The 27038-nt window shown below is 36.7% G+C and overlaps 1 protein-coding gene across 1 annotated transcript; it reads right to left on the bottom strand.

Moving 5' to 3' along the window:
- Positions 1-24730: 24730 nt before the first annotated feature.
- On the bottom strand, positions 24731-25893 carry LOC103454142 (transcription repressor OFP15). The gene has a single exon (XM_008393732.4). The coding sequence runs from the start codon at positions 25742-25744 to the stop codon at positions 24839-24841; it is 906 nt and encodes a 301-aa protein (XP_008391954.3). The 5' UTR covers positions 25745-25893; the 3' UTR covers positions 24731-24838.
- Between the last annotated feature and the right edge of the window lie 1145 nt (positions 25894-27038).

Raw genomic sequence — 27038 nt, 5'->3', positions numbered from 1 at the left:
GTTACATAATGTAACATGGTAAAAGAATATTTCTATATATGCATTTTTCAGTTCTAAAAAGTTATATATTTTTACCTTTCACTTCTAAAATGTTACCGTACAAAATTTACAGTTACAATGTCTTCGTGAATTTTTTCAGTGCAACACACTTGTGATTTTACATCTTGTGTGGTTATCTTTGAATTGGAATTGGAAGCTTGTAAGTTTTAATTAGAGTTTTGTCCAACAAAAAAAAAGTTTGATTAGAGTGGACTTAGGATTATTCGAGAAGAGCTAAGCTGCAATAAAATAAAGGACGATACTTCATACTTATATTATGCGTACTTTATTTTTGTCGAAGCATACTGTTACTTGTGAGTAATGTAACTATCTCTATAAAATAATCAATTAATTTGAGTTCATTTAATCTTTCATATGTAATGAACAAACTGACAATTCTGATAATAAATATTATAGTTATAAGGGTAAATTACATTTTACTCGTTTAGGTTTGGAATTGATTTCAATTCTTTACATCTTTAAAACATTTCAATTTCATAAATTTACTTATCATTTTATTTCAATTTTATACATCCGTTAGAAAATCCGTTAAGTAAACCGTTAAGTGATGACGTGATGATGACGTGGCTGCCAAATTTATGCCACGTGACAAAAATAATATTTTAAATGCATTTAAAATATTATAATAATTTATCCTATTAAAAAAAAAAAAACCATCTTCTTCCCCGAGCACACCCATCTCACTCCACCCCACCTGCAACCCCCCCCCCACAAACCATCCAGAAACCCATCTCCCACCCCACCCACAAACACCTGCACACTAGCGTATCGGGAAGCTTCTAGGGCTTCTTCAAGATCGAGCTGCGATGCGACTTCACGGCCAATGCAGTCGGCGACGACGAGGCCAGCATGGGTGACATTGCGTATAACGATTTCGTCCTCCCAGGACATGGCGTTCCGGTGCATGAGGGTGGGTTTTGGGTGGGGTTGGGGGGGGTTGCAGGTGGGGTGGGGTGGGATGGGTGTGCTCGGGAAGAAGACGAGTTTCTTTTATTTATTTATTTAATAGGATAAATTATTATAATATTTTAAATACATAAAAAATTATGTTTTTTGTCACGTGGCACAAATTTGGCAGCCACGTCATCACTTAAAGATTTATTTGACGGATTTTTTAATGGATGTATGAAATTGAAATAAAACGATAAGTAAATATATGAAATTGAAATGTTTTAAAGATGTTATAAGAAATTAAAATTAATCCCAAACTTGATGGGGAAAATATAACTTACCCTTATAATGAACTGTCAATTTATTTAATTATGTAAATGACTACGTGAACTTAAGTTATTAGAGTTTAAACAAGTGTTGCCAAATAATTGACATGATGTACTGGGTCGAGTTCAAATTTTCTGCAGCAAAAACCCTTTGTAGCCTCTTGTGCTCTATTTATTTGAACAACACGTGTTTTTTTTTTTTTACTTAACTCATCTTTAGGTTTAAATTTTTATTAAGGAGATAAGTAGAAAAATTAACATTATTAAATAAGATTTAAATGAATGATTAAGTGTCAATAAATAAGATAGATCATAAAAAGGTCACAAATTTTGAGTGCAGAAGATTTTAAACTCATTAGGAGTTTAAGTTGGGTTGGTCAACTAGAATGAGGATTTCTCTCTGGGTCCTCTTTATAAGGATTCTGAAAATCCTCTAATTACATCCGTTCATTATATATCGTACGATTAGAAATCATTGTAAATCTTTTTATTTAAAATTAAATATAAACAGTAATTGATAAAAATTAATCGTACAATATACGATAAATGAATTTGATTAGAGAATTCTCGAAATCCTCACAAAAAAAATTAGAAGATGATCCTCATTTGGTCAACTAGGGCGAGTTTGAAGAAATTAGGGCATCACAGTGGGAGAAACACAGGCATTGGGATTTGGATTATAATTATTAGAGAGAGTTGGAAGTGGTGAAAGCCAGTTGTTCTATGCATTTTTATTATGTGTGGAGAGAATAGAAATGTCTATTGCTGAGTCCTGACATATCTTGTACATTTTCCAATGGGATACTCAATATAATTTTTGGCTCCTTGTACGCTACTAATCACGCACTTGCAACTTGGCCTTCGATCTCTCTCCGTCTCGTCTGCTCTGCCGTACGTTTCTCTACCGTCAATTATTACCTGTTTGCTCAAATCTTCGTGGCTCTCCTCTCCACCTCAGGAAATAAAAACATCCATAGCTTTTGAACCAATGTAACTTAGAACTGGTTTAGGATTGCTATGCTTTGCAAAAAAATCGTTATGAGAATAAGCGGCTGTGAAATAAATCAACAGAGTGTTTGGTAAACTTTTTTATAAAAGTGCTTTTGGAAAAAAAAAACAGTCTGATAGTGAGTCTTTTCATTAAAGGAGAACTGTAGTTCCGTGTGCTTTGAAAAAAAACCAGTTTTCCAAAGCTGCAAATAGCAGCTTCAGCTTTTTCCTTTGATTTTAGCTTATTCTCACATCAGCTTCCAAAATAAGCCTTTTTTTTTTCAGTTTACCAAACACCTAAAACCCTCACAGCTTTTTTTCATGGGTGCTTTTTTTTTTAAGCATCTCACTCCCAAACCACCCCTTAGACCATTTCTAAAAAAGATGTCAAAAATGTCACATAAACATATAACTGTAACAAATAACGTACAATTTACTTCAACTGAGATGTCGAAGATAACATGGCAAAAAAAGCCTAAGCTAACATGGGCAAATTGATGTCAAATTTAAAGCTGCCTTCAAATTTGATTTTTACTATTTCCAAAGGCATTCCACTTGTCTTGTCTTAAATGCTAGTATATTTAAGTATTATTTTATTATTTTTAAACCAACAATAACCCACTTTTATTATTTTTGTTTAAAAAATATATAAATAAAGCAATAAATTTTGGAATACCGGGTGAAAAGAAAATATTGACAATATGTCAAATTACCAAGTTAGCCATCAAATTTAAATTTGATGATTTGAATTTGACGTCTCTTTTGAAGATGCTCTTACATGTCAAAATTTGAGAGACGATTTCACAAGCCATTACTAATCAGCATCAAGTAAATATGAATATTTTAATTATCTACTACTAATTAATATTGATATTGTTAAGAATTTAAGTTGCGTCAAAGTTTAAATACAATCTAGTAACACACTACTAATTAACATTAATATTGTCTTAAAATTAAGGGTAAATTACATAGTAGCCCCTCAGGTTTAAGGTCTATTACAACCCCATACAACAACTTTAAAACATTTCACTTTCATACATCCAGTACCATTTTATTTCAAAATAACACCTCTGTTAGATTTCATCTATTAGTCTGTTAAATACTAACGTGGCTACCACATTTGTGCTGATGTGGCTGCCACGTGGAATTTTTTTTATACATTAAAAATATTATAATATTAACCCAATTAAAAAAAAACATAAAAACCCTAACCCAGATCCCCTTTCTTCCCCCTCTTCTCTCTGTAATCCCTTCCCACTACTAGCGACCTCCCCCCAAGTGACCCACATCCCTATCCCTAACCTGGAACCCAAAAACCTGCAACAAGAAGAAGAAGAAGAAGAAGAAGAAGAGGAGGGCGGAAAGAAAAAAAACCCAATTCGTCCCCCCCAGAACCTGCAAAAAGAAGAAGAAGAAGAAGACGAAGAGGGAGAAAAAAAAGCCCAGTTCTCAGGAAGAGGTTGCCAGGGGGGGAGGAAGGGAAGTGGGTCGCGGGTCGCGGCGGAGTGGAGCGGGGGGAAGGGAGGTGGGTCGTGGGTCGCGGCAGAGCCGGGGGGGGTTTTTATTTTTTCTTCTTCCTCCCTCTTCTTCTTCTTCTTTTTGTTGTTGCAGGTATGTGGGTCGCTGAGGGGGGGGGGGTGAAGTCGTTGGGGGGGGGGTGGTGGGTGAGGGATAGTGGGAAGGGATTGCAGAGATGAGAGGGGGAAGAAAGGGGATATGGGTTCGGAGGGTGTGTAGAGAAGGAAAGAGTGTGGGTATAGAGGGAGGGAGGGTCGCGGGTTAGGGGGGTGCACAGGGAGGGTCGCGGGTGGGGGTGGGGGGGGCGGGGTGTTCTGGGTTTCTGGTTTTGGGGTGGGGGGCGCGGGTGGGGTGGGGGGTAATCATTTCTGGGTTGCAGGGAAGAAGATGAAGATGGGGGATATGGGTTTGGGGGTTGTGGGGAGAATAGAGGATTTTGGGAGTTGCAGAAGGGTTGGGGGGGGGGGGCGGGGAAGGGATCTGGGTTTCGGGATTTTCTAGTTTTTTTTTTTTTTAATTGGGTTAATATTATAATATTTTTAATGTATAAAAAATATTTTTTTTCCACGTGGTAGCCACATCAGCACAAATGTGGTAGCCACGTTAGCATTTAACAGACTAATGGATGGAAAATCTAACGGATGTGTTATTTTGAAATAAAATGGTACTAGATGTATGAAAGTGAAATGTTTTAAAGTTGTTGTATGAAGTTGTAATTTACCCTCAAACCTTAGGGGCTACTATGTAATTTTCATATTAATTTTATCTAGTAAGTGTGTACACTGAAAACTTCAATGTACAATAGAATCATTATTATAGAAGAAATTTAACTTCATGAAATTTTATGTCTGACATATGCTTTAACACTTCAATTTAATCGACCATATAAAGTAAGGGAGATTATATTCATACACTCCAAATTACTTTCCCCACATTTTTTTAATTTTTTTATATTTTTCTATCAAGTGTTAGTGGCGTGTAAAAAATATTAAAAAAATAAAAAATATAGAATAAGTAATTTGAAATGTATGAATATAATCTCTCTAAAGTAAAATATAAAAATTCATGGAAACAGTGGATATTTCAACACCATGGGTTCCTTGAATGCTTGCAAAACTTATTTTAAATGTCATCATGTGCTTCTTACCGAGTATATTCCTCAATACCAAAGTGATCTTTATGCAGCTATCAGATAGGGATAAGCGCACGAGAGTGAAGACCCACTTGACTCTATTTGTAACAACAAGTGCATCCCCACCCAGATCACCAAAACCAGCCATACCAAAAAGGCACAAAGATCTTACTTACTATGGTTTTGCTTTGCAGTGAGAAATACAGTTGCAATCGTGCATCTCATACCAAGTTACTTCTATTTTTCCTTTCTGTCCCAAAGAAAATTTGATGATGAAAGATGTTCTTTCCCACTGTCTGATAAAAAATCTAAATAAAGATATTGACTTGATGTGAATGTGTAGTTGTTGAAACAGAGATTTGATTTAATGGTGTTACAATCAATTTACTTGGCAGGAGGAGAGGAGACTCAAGAGAGGCATTCATTATATTTGGTTTGTAAGAATTTAATTTTCTGGGGAGAGAGACGTTGGGCTGAGTCATGGACTGCTTCATTTTAAATGAAGGAGAAGGCCCTCAAGTATTTCCCACAAGCAACAAGATAGATTTTGACTGAACCCTTATAGTAGACCACAATCAATTCTTACATTCATGATCATGATACACCTACAAATACAATAATGAAATTTGCAAGTTGGTGTGTGTGAGAGAGAGATGGTGATTAATTTGTTCTAATAAGAAAATATATTTCATATTATAAGCTTTAATTAGTCATTTTTTTTTAGTACAAACAATAATTTATATTAATATATACCAAGAGATGGGGAAGAATTTGGACTCAAAACACATAAATTGAAGAAGAAGACTCTAACCACTAGAGCAGTCCATTGCAAGATTTAATATATATAATCGGACTAATTAAAATTTGGACTCATATCCAGTTACAAATTAGGGTATTTTGGTTCCACAAAAGTTGAATGCATATTATCGGACTTCCACCTTATTGGAAAAAAATTTTAAGTTCAGTTTTATCATAAACAATAGACATTGAATGAAAAAATAAGCTGCTTAATTAATTAACTAATTAGTAAATGAGGAATCTTATCATGCAACCGGTTGTACATCTTTTTCTTAAAAAAACAATATCTTTCTTATCTCATGACTTGAAGAGAGAGATAAAAATGTACTAATTTACACTTGATACTTTGCTCATCAAAGATAATAATTGAAAATTTGAAACAAATCAAGCCGAAAAATAAACGGATAAGAACTGTTTGTGAGCATACAGAATCAAGCATCAGCCAAATCACCAACTGGAAAGAGAGCATGGCCCAACAGTGCCGATCGACTTTAATTTGTGGTATCCTGTAACACAGACATACAATATGCCTTCAACTTTAGTGGAACCAAAATACCCTAATTTGTAACTGGATATGACAATTATATGAGTCCCTTTGGGTACTTTTTTAGGCCTATAGATTGGAACATTTTGATTTGAAGCACCAAAATGTGAGACTGACATGGAAAGAGGGGTACATGGTGGGAACAATGAGCATGGGAAAAAAATGGGGAAATGACTTGACATGTGTCATTGCTCCACACTGACGGTTAGAACCCTACTGCTCCAATCCTGTCCCTTAAAGACATGCCCTTAAGTTGACCTCTCTTGAAAAGTTTAATCTCTTAATCTTGCTTTTTAAGACATTTTAGGGTTTAAGTTGTGACGTTCCAATCCTGACATACGTCCAGAATCGACGCATGATGTCACCAAGTATCCGTATATCTATCATACCCCGCCTCCGAGATACGTACAAAGCATAACTCAAGATTCGAATTTCATATTATTTTTCGTATACTTTATGGTTGCATCTAATGTTCTCGTTAGATTGCCTACGTACCCTCAATAGGAATCAAGTCATTCGTATTTCATCATTTACTACACTCCGACACTTATTCCAATACATTTTAATAGGAAAGCGTATCATTCTTCAATCAATTATTTGGACTTGACAAGCATGAATTAATTGATTCAAGCTACATAACGAACCCACATGACATTCAAGATTTCTATTCCATCAATCATAAAATCACTATGTTTCAATATAATATCGCAATCCAAAGCATGTAACATATCAAGGAATCAACCAAGCACAATATTTTCCTCTAGTCACATTCACTACCTGATTTAATCATATTAATAACAATTATATCCAACGTCATTCCACAATCCCGTCAATTAATCCATTCATGAATCAAAGATGCACGATTTTAACTTTTAACTATGTTAATCAATCACTGAGATGACATATAATTTCATAAATTTAACTAGAGAACTCTATATAATTCCCTACTTGGGTTATGAGTAATAACATGGTATATAAATTCACAAGGTCTATTGTGGGTAATTCTCATTCACTCGAATCTAGGGTTCTAAACTAACCTTATGGAAATGAGCAATAACAAGGATTCCAGACCACTCAACGGAATTGAACAACATCGGGGTCCGGACCACTCAACGGAACCAAAATATCAAGCGGTTTCTCGTAATTTACCCAGACCTGTCACATATAAAATCAGTGCCTACATCATGGGAATGGTGCATTGAACAAATCAGAAACTTGGATAAGCTGCGAAGCTCGGGTGAGTGACAATAATACAAGTATGTGATAATCAATAACAAGAAAGACCATCGATCACAGTTTATAAACCTCAAATATACGTTTGTAATTATGAAAACATAGTCAAGTCTCTAAAAACTCCGAAGGAGTAACCCAGACAGCCAACGACTTTTCCAATTTAAACCACAAAGATTCTAAAAAACTATCGTTCATAAATATACTAAAATATAAGGCTAGAGGGACGTAGTTCGGTCGAAGCCTACATAAGTAACCAAACAGGAAGTGGCCCCTTATCGTGGATTAACCAAGCAGAACCACTATTGCAGTAACCAAGTAGGCAATGACCTCTTATCACAGATTAACAAAGCAGAGTCACTCCTACGGATTTGTTAGGAAATGATCACCTATCGCGGATTAACCAAGCATGATCACCCCTAAGTGTGTGTGTGTGTGTGTGTGTGTGTATGGCCATACCAAAGATATAAGGATCGCATATCGTGGATTAACCAAGCACTATCCATAGAAAATATGGTCCCCTATCGTAGATTAACCAAGCAGGACCAAGATGACCAAATAGCTCGTGACCCCCTATCGCGAATTAACCAACCAAAGTCACACCTATGGAATTGTTAGGCAGTGATCACTCATCGCAGATTAACCAAGCATGATCACTCCTAAATATACATGGCCATAAGGATCGCCAATCGCGGATTAACCAAGCGTGATCCATAAATAGTATGGTCCCCTATCGCGGATTAACCAAGTAGGACTATCCATGTACCACTGCTACATGATGCAGACTCAGTGTCACCTAACCCCATGACACTAGGGTAAAGGTCCCCTACTAGCCCTCAGTTTAACAAACATTTCAATATGCACTTCGAATCACTTTTTCACAATATTTCCAATCCATGAATCAAATCACATTTAATAAAAGTAGATCGATGACCAATTATAAAAATCACATTATAACAGAAAACACATTTATAAAACCAAGTCATATCCATACAAGATACAAATATAGGAAAACAGGGTAATAACCATATCACGTATATTAAAGTCACTCACCGAGACAAGTCCGCAAAGCTTCACTGAGTCTCTAGTAATACTAATTTTTAGTAATTCAAATGATTCAAGTCTTGTTGACCAAAAGTCAACTCTCAATTTACTGTGGGGTCCACACCCTAGTAATTTAATCCAGAAGATCCGTATATTTTATTTTGGACCCGTAACTTCATAAGGACCACATTATGCTTGTTGAACAACATACTAAAATCTCATCGCGATCTGACGGTTGGATCTCCGCCAATCTCAAATTCAAGTGGTGATCAACAATTAGTTTTACAAACTTAAAAATCCAATTTAGGAAGATCCATACGTTGGATTCGTAATCCATCAATTCCCAACACCCTTTAATATTACGTTCTATAACATATTAAAGTTTGGTGTCGATCCAACGGTCGGATCATCAATTCATATAATAATCAAATGACGGTCAACTAGGCGGTCAATTATGAAACTATATTAAAACTTTGAAATTTCACTACACGGATGTCAAATATGGAATCGGGGCATCAAATTTAGCCTAGGATGGTCAGGTGGGGTCTCGGCCCACGCGCTGCTGCCACACGTCGCCATCCCGACTTGCTGGAAAATTCAACTATTTCAAAAAATTATCAAAATTTACAGGCATGTAGATCTCAATGAGGGGAATAATTTTCATACCTGGGCTGAAGTCCAATTCGGATGGGAAACACCTGAAATCGCCCTCGATCCGCCTAGTGGCCGGAAATTTTCGAACCTCGCCGTTCCTCCGTCGAATGTCTAATGACAGTGATTGTTGTCGGGTTTTACTCCTGCTAGGGAGGGCTACCAACCCCAGGTGGTGCACCACCGTGATTGTTGCTGGAAAGGGAGTTAATTGCTCCAGGGTTTCGGGCAAGAGGTTCTTGTGCTTCGTTTGTCAAACATGGTAATTAACAGGTGGAATTAAGGTAAGGGTTCGATTGGGTTTGAAGGGAGGAGCATTTTGGCACCGGTCCCATCGTCAACGATGGCCGGAATAAAGATATAGAATCGAGTCGGGTCGATGGTCACATGGGATCCAAGATTGGCCGGTCATTTCCTCTCTCATTTCCCCTCATTTCCCTCATTGTTCTCCTTCCTGATTGGCCATCCCTTCCTTCCATTTCTCTCCCGCATCTCTTATCTTCCCCTCTCTTTTGCTGCCATCTGGCAGCATCCAGTCCTTCTTTTCTTTTCTTTTTGTATTTTTTTTGTCAATTAAAACATCTTTAATTTCTTCGTTTTAGCTCTAATTCGCGAACGGTTTTCGCCTACGCGCTCGTAGGATCGAACTCTATCCAATTATACTTAGTGTGACCCCGTAAAGTCCACGAATTTTAATGATTACTGACCAAAATTCAAACTTCAGAATTAGTTTAATTAAAAATTTCAAAAATAATATAAAATCTCCTTAATACAAATACGTAATTTGCAATAGTGAAATCCAGGAATGAGATTTCACATAAGTAACTCTAGGAATGCCGAAATTCCAATTATTAATGACTTTTTGTAACCTAAGAACCCTAGAAGGTTGTCCTTTGGTACAATATCTAGGGCACACAGTGTGCACAAGTGTGGGCATATAAGTTTTCCATTCTTACTTTAGAAGTTGAAAGATTATCAACTGCTGATCTATGTATACGTTTATGATTGTTCCAATCAGTTTAGGATGCTACTAGCTACCCTTTTAAGTTCCGATCTTAGTTCAATAGAGAAATGTGCCCTTATCTAGACCTGATAATGCTAGGGAGACCTGAATTTAGTCTAGTTAATTAAAGCATTGTAGTTTTCCATTTGCGTGCAAGTTCAGTTCTTACTTCTTATCGTTTAGAATAAGAATCTTCAATGAGAGATCTAAAATACTTTAGAATGAGCACCTTACATTCTTATTCGATGAACTAAATTTAATTAAGGATATTCATCTTGGCTAAAAAATGTGATACAAATGTAAATGGGAAATTTGGAAAAATAACGAAAATTTGAACACTATATAGAATTATAGCCACATTTTTAAAATTTATGATATGTATAACCAAAAGTTGATATGAAAGTACTAATATACCCTTAATGATTAAGACTTTTTACAAAACAAATTCAAAGCCTCACCTCATCAACCTGACAATTCCAGCCCTTTAAAAAAACTTAGCCAATTTCTAATTATCAACATCAAAAGCTAAATTTCCAAGAAATACCTTGGCCTCCTCATGTGGCTCGACATTCGAATCGTCATCTCTTCCAACAAATACCTTGTCCTCCTCCTGTGGCTCAACATTCGAATCGTCCTCTCTCTCTCTCTCCACAAAGATCCGTTTTCCTCGTTGTCCTCGCTCTGTCAATGGTGAGCATGTTGTCCTCTCCACCCCAGTCCAAGGTCTGGGCTACGAAGGCGACAAAGGACAAGCGTATTTTGCTCCTAAGGGGTAGCTAAATTTCACTCCTTTGTTTTCCACACTCTAAAGTTCACTTCTTTTTCTTCTTGAGAGATTATATTCACACAACCCAAATTACATGCCACACTTTATTATTTTTAAATATTTTTTAGATATTCTACACACCACTAACACTTGATAAAATAAAAAATTAAAAAATTAAAAGAATGTGAGAGAAGTAATTTGGGGTGTGTAAATATAATCTCTATTCTTTTTTCCCTTTTCTAGGCCAGAAAATCACTCAAATCCCACGCTTCTTTTGAACTCGGCAACCAAGATTCAAATATGCATAAGGAGTTTCATTCTACACCTCCTCACAAATGCAATTTTCTTTCTAATTATAGAAAGTTTGAAATGCAAAATAATATTGTTGGAGTGCCAATAACATTTCCCTTTTTAAATAGCAAAGATAAAAGCCCAAATAAATGCAAATGCCGGGTACGTAAATGGATTGATATGGGCCATGGTTGGTAGTTGGTATAAGTAAAGCCTGTCTCAATTACATCATGCTCCATTTAAGGTGCCTTAAATTGACTTGAATAACTAGGCCCTTCGAACACGAAAAGCAACTCATTGGTACCTCAATTTTTATTATTATAAATGATATTACTACTACAGTCCCATTCTCCTAGGCTATATGGTATAATGAAATTATACTCACAGTTCGATTTTAATTCAACTATAAGTGGTCATTTAACTTTGTTGTTATTGTACTTTCTTGTCCACTGTTGGACTAAGATAGAACAGTGATTGACCATAACGTTCTTGCACCAAAAGGGTCTAGAAAAAAAAGGACATTGTAAAGGAAAGGGTCTAAACAATAGACGTAGTGGTTTGAAGAGAGACTCATATTCACTAGGGTAATTCAACACTTGCAAATGATGTCTTTAGTATGAAATGAATAAATTACTCTCATTGTAATATAACAGAAAATAATAATCACATATCATTTTTTCTCAATGAACAAACCAACAGAAACAACAAATAAAATTAAACAAGAGTGTATTAAAAAGATAAAAAGGGAAGTGATTATTATTTTCACTAATGAACTACAATAAAGGTATTAAGTTTTGTTTATCATAACATGAACATGTAATTTCTTGCTACTCAATTTAGCGATAAAAGTTAAAGAACAATCGCTCACACATGTGTTGGTTCAGTCAGTTGTATATATGCTTGAACTTTGTCCAAAACGGGGCATAGAACAAATGTTCTGTTCTAGCTTGCACGTACTAAACGTTGCACGGAGCTTCCATTTCATCCCATTCCATCTCGTCTCACTGTCCCTTCTAATGCCAAACGCTATCCTATTCCTTTGGCCTTTTTAAGTTTTGTTTCCTTTGTTTATATTGGAATTCTGTGTAATATTTGGATTGGCCTAATATGCATAGATAATGGAACCGAGCTATATACTACGGCAACTTTCAAGGTATATAATTTCTTCTCAGTCCTCGCCTCCCTCTTAGATCCACCTATCTCAACTTTTGTACCGTTTTCTCTTTTTAATGAAATTTATTTTTTGGGAAAAACAAAGAAGAAGGAAAATACGACTGGCACCAAATTCTATACTAATTTTTTGTCCCAATTTTCGTGTAAAAATTAAATGTCCTCAGAAAATGAGGGTATTCTCGTGGTGGTTGTGTTTTTCTGTTGGGTGTTGGTTGGGTCATTATTTCACTAAGTACCAAACTAATCATTAATTAGTTTCTGGGGAAACATGTGTTGATATTGATTTTCTCCAAATTTGACAAGTTAACGCCTGCGGGCTGTCTGTTTCTTTGTCTGCATGAACACTAAAAAATATGTTCCAGTGCAGCTATGAGCATTCTTACCCAGTGAGACCTATTTCCTGATGTTGTTAAAACTCTGCACTCCGTCACCCTTCCTCCACCACCACTGTACGCTCCATCACATTGCTTTTAATTTCATTGAAATCGTTTTAGTTTGATCTCATTCAAATCCATTTTGATCCGACGAGGAGGAGGAAGAAGAAGAAAGTAAGAGAGTGGTGGGGAGAGAGGGAGGACGATGGCTGGGGCGGTAGGTTTTGTAAAGTTTAAGGGTAATATACTAATATTGGATCTTTAGGTGTTAAAACTTTTTGGCGGGTGAACTTAAGTTAGTATAGAAAATGTAACTAGAAAAACTCTCTTAGATGGCGCCTTAAGTACATTAAAAACTCTCGGAGTTTTTAAATTTGGTCATTATATTTTTAGCAAAGATTCTAACGAGTGTAGAATTAACTGAAGTATATTAGAAAATTCCTCAAATCAAATGCCAGTAGTATGGTGCAACCCAGGCAGATTGAGCGGGTTAGATGGTCAACCTAACCCTAACGTACATTCATAATTCGGTTTTGGATTGAGTTCGGGTTCATGTGGGTTATTCAAGTTCGGGTTTAAATTGGGTTTGGACTTACTTGGGTTGGATTCGAGTTTGCCCAACTTTATCAAGTTTAATCTTATAACATCTTATTTTGCAAGATTTTCAAAATTGTGTACCAAAAAACACCGATACTACTCAAAATTTAATTTTACACATCATCCTTCACAACAAAAACTAAACCAATCAGTGTGGATACCATTTCTAATTTTTCAAGCATGCGAAGTTCAAAATAAAATAACAAGATAATACCAAAGCTTTAACCAAAAGAAATGTAAAAAGCAACATTATCACTATAAAAACCAACAAAATTCAATTATAGTCCTAAAACTTGTATCTAATATGAAACATGATGGACATGAGAGAATTTAGGCTAGAAATCGAGTTGAGTTTGGGTTGACATAGACGGTCAATGTATCAATCCAACCCAACCTAATAAATGATCCGGTTAAGGTCACGTTGAGTTTAGGCGGATTTTTACTTCATTATATAACCTCCCAATTAAGTTTGAAAGAAGTCTGGACATGTCTGGATTGGAGTTGACCAAATCCAAATTGCACCCCTAGCCAGTAAGAGATATAATGAGAAAGTGGGTAAACTGTCACACACCGTCTTGTATATGTTAGAGTTCTGGTGTTGGTGTTGTCTCTTTTCATTGTACCCAATAAAATGGGTAAACTTAATTTAGATTTTGTTTGTTAACAGGTAAACTTTAGATTTAAATCGTGGGCGTATGCTAAAAATTAAGATAAAATATAAACTCACAAAAGTTAGATTTTTTAGAAAAACTCCCAAAATTGTGCTATATTCAAATGTCATAAGACTATCAATAATGTTATTTATTGGACATATAAAACTGACTACACTACTCTTATATGATTAATTTTGTGTCTAAATAACTCTAATACATACTATATTATGAGGTAGACTAAAAATATTAGTGAAAATGTCGTATTAAGTTACTATCTATATTTAATTCTAATTAATCAGAGCTAGAGAAGGCAACCACACAGCTCAAATTACTCTAAGATTTAAAATTTTGAAATATGATTATTTTAAATACATCAACACTCAACTTAATTTGCTAATATATATAATCATCAGTCATTATAAATTAAACATAATATCCATCATCCATCGTTCTTTTTAGCTACTTACACACCTCTGTATAATTATAGTCATTGATTCTGTTTAATTTATTCAATTTGATGATCATAAATAAATAAATAAAGTGTGTAATATATATAAACGTTTGAAAACCACCTTCTTTAAAAAAATTGAATGGCACAAGGTTTAGAATCATCGTCGTATGAGCAAGAATATTGAAGAAGCATCTATGCTGATTGCTGAGCCAAAAGACTCGAACTTTGGAGCATTGACTAATTTTATACTTATTTTTAATTAGGGTTAACTGCCTTTACACCATAAGATTTTGAAAACCATTTGTAAAATGAGCTTCTAAGTTTTATTTTTGTATTTTACATTGACACACCCAAACATAAATCAAGGCGTGCTGACCGTCACGTGAGGGTGACGTAGCCCTGTGCGTAGTGCGGAAGTGATAATGATGTAAAAATACGAGTAAATAAAAAAAACCAATTTAACTAATTTACACTAGACGAAAATATAGGTGCTAGAGACGAGATTTAAGTGTGATTACACATAATCAGAGCATAGGTAACCAAAGTGCAGTCCAGCAGGACAAATACTAGTTATACAATACCAGAGAGATGGTCCTACATTAATTACAGTCTGTCAGAACCGCCGTCAACTCCTCGCAAGCCACCAACAAGCACACCTACCTAGAAACTGGAGGGGCGCAAAACAGAAAGTGTGAGTGGGCAAAAACAAAGCTTTTCAAAACCATTTCACTTATTAAAAGTAATAACCTATCGCCATAAAACCCGTATAATTTCCCAGAAAATAGAATACATATCTATATCGAAACCATACTTGAAATAGTCAAATCCACATGTATGTCATGCCAAATATCTCAACATAATGAAATAAGTAAACCAGGTGAAGTAAATCAATAAAAAGTAATATGTCAGCCGGATCTACCTATTGTGGCATGTACGGCTGAACCTATAACTCATCAAATATGCCTGCACACGAGTCGGAACCACCTAGAGTGGTCTGTACGACAGAACTGGGTGTAAATAAATACGCTCAAGTGCTACGATCACGTGAAAACTGTACAAATAATTGTGGGTCACCTACGAGTCGGAACCATTTATAGTGGTCTGTACGACAGGACTGTGCACCTAACTTGGATCCAAGGTGAGTGTGTGGTGCGGGAGGTGAACATCACGTGAAGGACTGTGCCCTGACCACGGGCAGGAGCACTAACACCGGGGTGCAAGTTTATGAGCTCTAAATGCATCAAGTGTAATCATAACCATGCAACTCACATCTATAATCTAACTTATCTGAGCGTTCGCAGCACCGCCAATAATATATGCAACTACTAAATGCACATTCTAAGTATAAAACATTTGGCATGGCATTCAAAACATAAAACCATTTAACTAAATTTTCTGGGAAAAATACCAAGCATATATATATGTATATATATATACTGAAAACCAAAAGCCTACTCACTGATAAGTGGAAGGGTCGTAGCCCCCAAGTCTTGCTTGATTGCGCTCGTCCTTTGGAAACGTCTCACCTATATGTGAAACAACTATTTTAACATTATTTTAAGCACATAACCAAAACTAGGAAATAACTTCTCATATGTTGTTCAATTGGGGTATTTTAATATATCATCGTGACCTACTCAACCCCACGAACATCCCCATATTTTTAGAAAAAATTTCTAAGTTCCCACGCGCCCTCACGCACCGGTCAAGGCACAGCCACACGAGCCGCCTTCCCTAACGGCGTTAGGGAATATTCCGTTAAATAACAACATATTCCGTTTATTTTCCCTGACGCCGTTAGCATAATCCGTCGAAATTGACGGAATGTTCTCCTTCTCTTTCGTTGGTTCCCCGGAGTCCGGCGTCGGCCACCGCTGCACTCACCGGTTTTTGGAAAAACTTTGAACCTTAATATCTCACTCATTTCTCAACCAAATTCCATGAAATTTGTACCAAAATGAAGCTCTAGACAAGGAGAACAAAGTCTTACCACTTTTACGTCCTAAAACCAATGGAAACTGGCCGGAAAAAGTCTCGATAGTTCGACCACACCTGCAACTCAACGAACTTGAGTGTCCTGATGTCCAAAACCTTCCAAAATTCCTCTACAAGCTTCGTGAAGTAGTTTTAAGACCTCCTAGAACTTTAAAACTCCACGAAACATTCGCGATCACCACAGAGCAATTTGCACCCCTTGTCGGAGCTCGGGTATCTCGAGTTTCCGAAGTCCTCATGTCAAACTAAAGGTATAACTCGACTCCTGAGCTTGCAAGGAACTCAAAAACAACCTCTACTAGCTCAATCTGTGAGAGATGAAGCTAGTATGGAGATTGGACATACGGATTGTACGGACGAGGAAGACGAAAGAGAGAGAGAGAGTATGAAGGTTGCACGTGGGTGTGTGTGTGTGATGGTCCAGATTGGGCACATATATAAACCAACTTAAATTCCAATTGGGCTACCAAATTTAGTCCTAACAACCCTACAAATTTTTCATTCGGTCTAAAGAAATAGGACATAATGCAATTGGTCCATTTTTCTTAGCCCATTTATCCCTTCACAACCCAACGCTCAAGGGTAAAATTGACATTTCCACGCTTTCGGAGATAAAATAAATATATATTTGAAACGGGTCGTCACATACACCACGTGATTTCTAGATTGCATTAAATTAATTTCTTCATCAATGTTATTTGTTTGTACCATACTTGACCGATCCCGAAACTACTGAGCACTGGTTAACGTTATACCATCAAGGACCCAGAAGAGTTTCCCACAACCAGGAGACCAATCATAGCGTGACATGTGTCGACATCAGAAGCCAATCATAGCGTGACACGTGTCAACATCAGAAGCCAATCACAACACGACACGTGTCAATGTCAGAATGAAACTAGAAACTCTCTTCTATAAATAGAGATCATTCTCTCACAATATTTCCTAATGTCATTTGTACTAAATCATTCACTAGTACTCACTAAAGGAGAGCTTGAACCTATGTACTTGTGTAAACCCTTAACAATTAATGAGAACTCCTCTACTCCGTGGACGTAGCCAATCTGGGTGAACCACGTACATCTTGTGTTTGCTTCCCTGTCCCTATCCATTTACTTACTTATCCACACTAGTGACCGGAGCAATCTAGCGAAGGTCACAAACTTAATACTTTCTGTTGTACCAAAGTCCTCGCTGATTTTGTGCATCAACATTTGGCGCCGTCTGTGAGAACGACACTTATTCTCACTCTCTTCAGCTTTGTTAAGCTGGTTTCCACCATTCGTACACTCTCTTTTGACCAGGCATCCCTTTCCAACATGGGGAGCGAAGGAAGCCACAACACACAGAATGACACCCCTCTTGCACCTAATGCGAAGTAACGAAAGAAAGAAGGAAAGAGGGTTGCTCTTCAAGCTAAAGTGGATGAGCTAGAAGCTCAAAACAACAAGATAGCAATGAAGAATGAGGTTCTTCATGAGCAGTATGAGAAGCTCTTTGAAACGCTCCACGAAACTATGTGTACTCAAACACACGAGTTTGTTGCCCCTGTGGACATCAACCATCATCTGGGTGCCCCTCAACACGAAGGGTCACCTTCATTCGACATGGGTATCCCTGATGAAGAGTGAGCTAATCATCAAAACATAGGTATCCCTGATGAGGCCGAACGTCAGGCCAAGATACTTGATTGGAACCAACCCAGGTCTGGCCCTCTCACAAGGAGGATCCTTGACGCCCCCTTCAAGCGAAGACAAAACAAAAGCTTAGTTTACAACTTTATACTAGAAGGGAGGACCCAATTGAACACCTTAACCTCTTTGAGTCCACCATGGCATATCGGATGCACACCGACGAATAGCGATGTCTTCTCTTCCCCTCCACCCTCTCTAGCGGAGCTCTAAACTGGTATTGCCGTGTTCCACCTGAGACAGTAGACTCATTTGAGGAACTGAGGAAACTGTTTTCTCTCAACACATCTTCCAGACCGATCGCTTGCATTCTGCAGATGACTTGTACACTATTTGCCAGAAGCCAGACGAGTCACTACAAGAGTATGCCGGTCGTTTCAGCCATGAGTATTCTCGATGCGCTAAGGCAGACTGGCAAAAATGCCCAACATTTACTCACATTCGAGAAAACACTCCCAACAAGATTGTTTGCTCAAAAATCGAAGAGAAACCACTCTCCGAATCTCGAGAGTCAAACTCCCAACATGATTATTTTCTCAAAAATCGAAGAGACACTGCTCTCTGAATCTCAAGAGTCAGACTCCCAACAGGATTGCTTTCTCAAAAATCGAAGAGGCACCATTCTCTGAATCTCAAGAGCTAGATCCCTGACAGGATTTCTTGTTCGAAAACCAAAGAAGCACTGTTCTCCAAACTTCAAGAGCCAGATTTCCTTGGATAAAGCTTGTCTGCAATCTTCACACGCAACATCAGCTTTCCAGATACCACAGACCATTTTTTCAAAGCACTCTGACAAAGTTAAAACATGTGAAGCTTGCAGCTCCCACTACATTGCTATGACCAAGATGGGTAAAGGAATAACATTATTACTTGCTCAAAAATCGAAGAGGCACCGCCTTCCGAATCTCGAGAGCCAGACTCCCTACAAGATTACTTTCTCAAAAATCGAAGAGGCACCGCTATCCGAATCTCAAGAGCCAGACTCCCAACAGGATTGCTTTCTTAAAAATTGAAGAGGCACCATTCTCCGAATCTCGAGAGCCAGATCCTTGACATGATTGCTTGTTCGAAAATCGAAGAGGCATCGCTCTCCAAACTTCGAGAGCCAGATTTCCTTGGATAAAGCTTATCTGCAATCTTCACACGCAACATCAACTCTCCAGATACCACATACCACTTTTTCAAAGTGCTCTAACAAAGTTAAAACACGTGAAGCTTGCAACTCTCACTACATTGCTACGACTAAGAAGGGTAAAGGAATAGCATTACTACTTGTTGTTAGGGAGACTCCTATATATGTCGACCTTCATCCTCCACGGACAGGCAGACCTGCAAAAATGCTTAACCCTTCCTCATATCTGAGAGAGCACTGCCAACGAAGCCTCTTGAAATACTCAGCCTTCTTCCCCCCAATAATACCTATGCAAACTAGCCATACCAGAGCAAGAATATCTCATATCATAAGGGTCAAAAGCAAGAGTATCCCATATCATGCTTTTTCCCTGTCTTTTCCTTTGCCCTTGTTCTTACCTGCAAGATAAGGAGAAAAAGAGTAATTAGTCAGCACTTGGAATCAAGCTTCCAGTCAGGAACTGACTGGAACCCCTTGCATGATTACTTACCTGACATTGCTCTCAAGTACTCATCTTCAACATCTTATGCTTCCAAAAAAGATACCACATCTGCTTGAGGAACAGATAGGGCAAGTGAGAAGGATACAAGGAAGCATGTGGAGACAAGCGCAACAGAACACGTGTCGATTCATCTATTACTTCGTCAACAGCAAAAGTATCCCATATCATCAAGGTCGAACGCACTCTTGTTTTGACCTTTAAATTCTTGAGTCGGCCTTATACTCTGGAGGAAACCAAAAAACCCTTCAGCTCTATTCAAGAATAAGCCTGTGGAAAGTTACTTCTTCAAAAGCAAAAGTATCTCATATCATCTATTCTCCATTTGCTTCTCCTTATCCTTGTTGCTGTTTACGACACAAGGAGAATGAGAACAATTAACCGGAAGCCGAAGTCGAACCTCCGATCTAAGTTGCTTGCTTGGAAGTCTGATTGTTTACCTTGTCTGTTACCTCTTTCAGCAAATCTTCTGGCTCGGCGACTTGAGGGACTCCTACTATAGGGTTTTTTATTGCACTTAACCAAGCCCGAAACTACAAGTAAGCTTCAAGTGAAATTGATACATTACCTTGTGCATCTTCATCGGTTAAAGATACCACCCCTGGATGGAGGAAAAGTACTTCAAAAAAAGATGCCACATCTACGTATGAGATAGATAAGGCAAGTGAAAATGATACCACACTTCGGTACTTAGAAGTTTCGTGATTACTCAATGGCTTGGATCTTGCAAGTCCCCAACTGAGGAGCTTCCCTCACTCGAGAACTTAGGGGAGCACTGTTTGTACCATACTTGACCAATCCCGAAACTACTGAGCACCGGTCAACATTATACCATCAAGGACCCAGAAGAGTTTCCCTCTAACCAGAAGGCCAATCACATCGTGACACGTGTCGACATCAGAAGCCAATCATAGCGTGACACGTGTCAACATCAGAAGCCAATCACAACACGACACGTGTCAATGTCAGAATGAAACTAGAAACTCTCTTCTATAAATAGAGATCATTCTCGCACAATATTTCCTAATGTCATTTGTATTAAATCATTCACTAGTACGCACTAAATGAGAGCTTGAACCTATGTACTTGTGTAAACCCTTAACAATTAATGAGAACTCCTCTACTCCATGGACGTAGCCAATCTGGGTGAATCACGTACATCTTGTGTTTGCTTCCCTGTCCCTATCCATTTACTTACTTATCCACACTAGTGACCGGAGCAATCTAGCGAAGGTCACAAACTTAATACTTTCAGTTGTACCAAAGTCCTCGCTGATTTTGTGCATCAACATTTTGTCTAATTAGATGTTAAATGCTGACGCATAGACTTGACTCAATTTTTAAGCATTGATCAACTGTCAATTTCAATGTTCAGTACTTTACTCTTTTACTTTGTTAATCTTTTTACGAAGTTGATAGTTATGTATGCTTAAAATGTGAGTGCAATATCTGCCACATCAACACTTAACGTCTAATTCGACAGCAAAATTGACAGAGAGGTTAAATTGGTGCAATTCAAAAATCACTTGGTGTAAAAGGAAAAAACTGAATCTCGTGACTTATTGCAAATGACCCTCAAACCTTATGTGTAAAATGCAGTTAACCCCTTTAATTACTGTACTGTTGTTATTTTCTTTTCTTTTTCGTTTTGACCTTCATATGTTTGTTATTAGTTAAGGCATATAATGCAAGCATTTTGAGTAGGAGGTTATCTACGCCAGCGTTACCTCACTTTGCAAGATATACAAACTAGTATAATCAACTGACTTAACCAATATTTGCGTCTTTATATAGTTAACTGGTCTAGCTCTTTCCCCTTTAAAATAAGAAAGCTAAGGTGAGTTCAAGACTTGTTTACTTTGTCGAATAAAGTAAAAGATTGTCTTATAAGCTAGGTAATTAAACAAAGGTTTTCATACTACCATCTATTCTTTTTTGTAATTAGTGTCTAGTGAGTGTAGTGGGATATATATTTATTGTTTGTACAACTCCATATTCGCAACGATGAGAACAAGATAATAACATAAATCAACATGATAATTGGTAGGAATGAATAATTTTCAAATCAGATAATTAGACATATTATGTTATTAAAAAAATAAATCAGTACGAGCAATTTAAACAAGTACTACCTAAACGACGTTTAGAGTAACAATCCTTTTTCATAGTTAATTAGGTATGGCACAACATGAGAAATTGCAACTTCCTTATCTGCTTATTTGGTCTATATAATTACCACTAGATTTATGGTTGCCTTGCCTAACATACGTAGCAAAAGTGTAAATAATTGGTAGGACAAATTTTCTTTTAAAAGACATTTAATCATATTACGAATTGTTTGTTTTTAAAATAACTGAAAATGTTCTTTGTAAAATTGATTTTCTGTTACAAAAACACTACAGGCATTATTTTTGGAAGAAGCATCATATATGTGCTTCTTGCATGGAACACTTAAAATGCTTTCCTACGATCTACTTGGATTTTTACTAAGGTTGATTTTAAAAACATTTTCACCAAAAGTTTTTCAATCATTTTAAAAACACTTCTAAATGAGCCATATGTTATCAAAATTATGATCATTATCAGCTACGTATGTACATAGATAATTGAGAGTATAGTTAATTAATGATTCAGATTAACAATCTCACATTTGATTAGGTACCACATCATGGGAAATTGCACCTTCAAGTGTCCTTGCTTAACATACAAAAAGTGTCACTTGAAAGATTGCAACAACAAGACATACATGCAAATACAAGTTATGGAGTATGGAGAAGATCTAGCATCGGATTTGGCTTGAGTTGTTCCTATCCAGCATTGGATTTAACTTGGTGAGAGCTGCTTTTTTTCACCACTCAAAAACTGACATTCTTATATCACACCTCCAAAGAACATATATCTCACCACCTTGTTTTTTCCCGCAACACCTAGCTATTTGCATGTCAGAAATTCAAATTATTATATGGGCAGGGATGTGATGATAAGGTTACCCAAAACAAGAAAACAAAAAACAAAATAAAACTGAAAAAAGCATACAAAACATATTCTCCGTCTGAAATTATATAAAGCTGAAGAAGGCAAATGCAGGTGGGTTTGTTTTCCCTTATTAAGCTTGTAGAGTCTCAAAAGGGTTCGTAATAATCCATCATGTTCGTGTCAATACCATGACTGATCAATTTTTCAGCATACTCGAACAATACCTTTTTTGAGAAGAAAATCTTGACGATATCAGATGAATTTTATTGATAAGAAAATCTCGACGATATGACGGTATTAGCAAGACATAAACTTTACCTTTCATAAAATAAAAGGAAAAAAAAAAACATGAAAAAGACGAGAGGACATAAACCTTAGCCCCTAGAAATGAAAACAATAAAGATACAAAGAAAAGAGGGGGAACATGAAACCTAACCCTCTGAAGCCAAACAAAAAAGTCTAAACCTGCAAAACAAGTCGAACAACACCACAAGGTTAGGGAAAAAATAAGAAAATGAGACAAAAATGCATGGCTGAGCTGTACATTAATTTGAGAAGAGAAAGTCAAATAAGCCAACATAGCTCGAAAACAATGCAGCACAAACCGCTTGCAGAGGGTAATCATGCCATATGTTGGAGAAGACAAGCCCCTGTTAGAGTAATTATACTTAAACAATATTATACGTAATGTTATTATTTCATTCGAACTATGACACAGATCTTTATAATATATATTAGGAATGTGAAATATCAATTGTTTATATTATAACACATAAAATGATAATACACCGTAACTATATTTCCGGTACACAAAAATTTCCCTTGATCACTCAAGGACATTATTTTTTGACACAAAATTTCACAGTTTTTGTTGGGGTTTACGACGTTGAATGATTAAATTGTGCAGGTGCAAAGAAATGAGTTTTGGGACCACGCCAAATTCCAGAGGTGGAATGGTACCTATCATTGATAATGACGGTCCATTTTCAAAATCAACGGCCCTGATTGCTTCAAAATAGAAATTGGATTGCATAGAGTGGCAGTGGTGGAGTTCACTCAATCACTGTGCCTACACTTGTGTCAATGTTATCAGTTGCAGAAGATCATATCTTCAAGTTTGTGTTATTTTTTTTTTAGACTTAAGAATCTAGCGTACCTTACGTATACACCGAAATTCTTGACCGTTAAATTTTAACAGTTGAATTTTTAACCTAGTTTCTAAGAGCTAGGATACACCGGAGTATACGAAACAGTCCAACAAAATAATATATTTGGAGCCTAGTAAGTGTCCATATATAATTCACAGAATGCCGATGAAGCAAGATGCTTAATTTTCAGGGTACCTTTTTTCATGCAGTATATTTTAATTTTTATCAACAATTTGATGATGTCTTGACGGTCCACATAAAATTATTAATTTGTCTTACGTATTATGACATATTCAATCTGCCATCAAGAGTTACCAAAGATTTTCAAAAATAGCAAACATGACTTAATAAATTATATCACATTATTCATCGCATCTCTTTTATAGGTAAAATTTACTCAGACAAATAGGTGAGTTAGAGATAGATTTTATTAACTTCAACGAGAAGTGTAACATAATAAGATAGATCTCAAATCTGCAAAAAGTGTGACTAATAAATGTCGTATCTAACGTTACTAAAATAGAAATTAACCCTTGTTTAGTAATCCTACTCTAATTAACATGCATTGGGAAATAGGAAACTGTAAACTCACACATACGCTTGCGATCTTCACACGAAAGAGAGATTTTTAATGTGCTGAAAACACAATTAGGTACATTAATTGTCATAATATAACTTGTTTAAAACTTGAAAAAAATTAACCAATTATATTATAACATTTAGTGTACCAAGCCTTGTTATCATGAAAAATTTCCCCACAAGAATTTTGAGAGAGGGGTGAGAGAGAGAGAGAGAGAGAGTTTAAGCTTTTTCACTATCATTTCTACTACTACTAGTATACATATGTTTTGATTTTCCATTGAATAAAAAAACTACTAATTAACTGGCTAAGATGAAGCATCATCTTAGTCGTCCTCGTCAGCTTCTTCTTCCTTAATCTGATCTTCTTCACCTTCTAACAATGAAGATAAACAAGGAGTAGTGGCAGTACTTTCAGACTCTTCTTCTATGGAGGAAATACAAGGAGTAGTAGCAGAAGAAGAAGACGACGACAGCGACGAAGAAGAAGTAGTAATACTATTGTAAAAATTAGATAAGGGAGAAGAAGGAGAGTTAATAACACAAGAACAAGAATTCCTACTAGTGGTAGTAAATGATAGACCTACCAAGAGATCAACAAAAGCTCCAACAATATATCCATGATTGCTCTTACCATTCACCCTTAAGTACCAGCACAAAAGCTCCTCAAGATTCTCCCAGTCCTTCAAACCATGAGCTTCCACCATTTCCTCCATAGATTTTCTAAAATCTACAATCGGGTCTGCCGAGTCCATTGACAAAGCCACGCTCTCCTTGAATGGAATGACATTATTAACCCCATTACCACCATCATCATCTGGTGCTGCTGGCGCCGCCTCCACTAGCACAGAGCTTGTCTGACCAGCTGGCTCAAAGAAGAGCCTCTCTGACCTCAACCCTTTAATCACACTCTCTATTGCGTCCCCTCCTCCTGCTCCTCCACCGCCTCTAGAATCTTTAGAGGCGGTGGAGAAGCTGGGACACTTGTGAGATGATGAGTTCGTGAAGACCGAGTCTGGTGTGCTATCCACAAACGCTAAATCTGTTGTAGGGTTTGTAGTGTCGAAGTAGGCTGAGTTTATGGTCTTGAAAATATCATTGCCTGTTCTGAAAGAAATGGTTCTGGTTTGAGTACAAGAAGGCCAGGGCCATGAGGAGGAAGAAGAAGAGGAAGATCTTGATATTTCTGATGTGTTCTTGGAGAGAAAAGGGAGCTTCATTTTCTTGCCCATCTGAAAAGAAAAAAAATTCCTGGTTTTGTTGGGTGTATAGGGGAGAAGAAATGAGGTTTTTTCAAAACTTTGAAATATGAATTTTTGGAGCTGTGAAATGTGGCATTGATGGATGGTCAGAGGGGAGGGATGCAGGGGCAGGAAGATTATTTAAAGGAGTGAGACAAAAGGAAAAAAAAAGATGTATATTATAAATAAAATGAAATTTTAACGGTTCATTTTAACGAAAAATCACATTTTTACATTAAAATATCAATCTTGGTATTATTCATTTTACCATTTTTTTGTCATTTTCTTTAAAACTCAAAGTTTTCAAGTCATTTCCATTAGTTTTCCATAAATAAAATGGGGGTTGGGGGAAGTTGTGGAGTAAGGGAAGAGATCCCCTATGGACCTCTCCCACCAAATCATAGGGATTCGGAGATCCGGACTTTTGAAATCTGATCCAACGGCTACAAATATGGAGCCCCTCTAAAAGTTATAATAATTATAGCGGTTAGATCAAATTTCAAGACAAATTTGAACCACATTATTATGGGTAATCCGATGTGAGGCTTAGCCCATTCCCCACTCTCTTGGTGTAGATAATATAATTTATTAAAAAAAAGGGAAGTGGAGAAGTTTTTTAGCATGTTGGGAGCATGACTCAATACACCATGTGTTGTAATATAAGTGGTTGAAACCTTTTCTTTTCAAGTATTCAACTATTTGTATTATGACACTTGATGTACCAGACTGTGTTACACCGAAAAAACATCTCTAACTGGTGGGGTCATTTTACTCCTTTATGGTATATTTATCTATATAAAAGCAACTTTTAAATTTAATGTTTATTCCATGTTTGGTCATAATTTGTTGGGTTTCAGTTGAGCTCATTGAATAGTATGGTACAGGTTATGTAGAGAGCTTTTATTTCCTAACAGTCATTTATTAAGGGGTGTGCTATCCATACACCCCATTTTACTTCTCATACATCTTTTAATAATTTATGTCCATTGATCTTCTTCAATTCATCCGATCCGACAGTTGAAAATTAAAAAGGTGTGTGAGAAATAAAATAAGGTGTGTGAATATCACATCCCTTTATTAATTGACTTAAAAGAAAAGGAAACAGTCTTCTTTTAAGGACATTATTTAGCTGTTCACATGTTCGGAGTTATTACTCTCGGGTACCTATGCATATGTAACTCATGAAAATTATAAAACTAAAAGTTTATACATACGTGTTAAAATGCTACTTGTCTAGAAGGATTTGAAGTGTTTTTCCTTTTTCTTAGGTACGTTTGATGTAGCT

This window comes from Malus domestica, chromosome 14 (genome assembly GCF_042453785.1).
Source record: "Malus domestica chromosome 14, GDT2T_hap1".
Lineage (NCBI taxonomy): Eukaryota > Viridiplantae > Streptophyta > Magnoliopsida > Rosales > Rosaceae > Malus > Malus domestica.
This window is presented reverse-complemented; position numbering and strand designations above follow the sequence as displayed.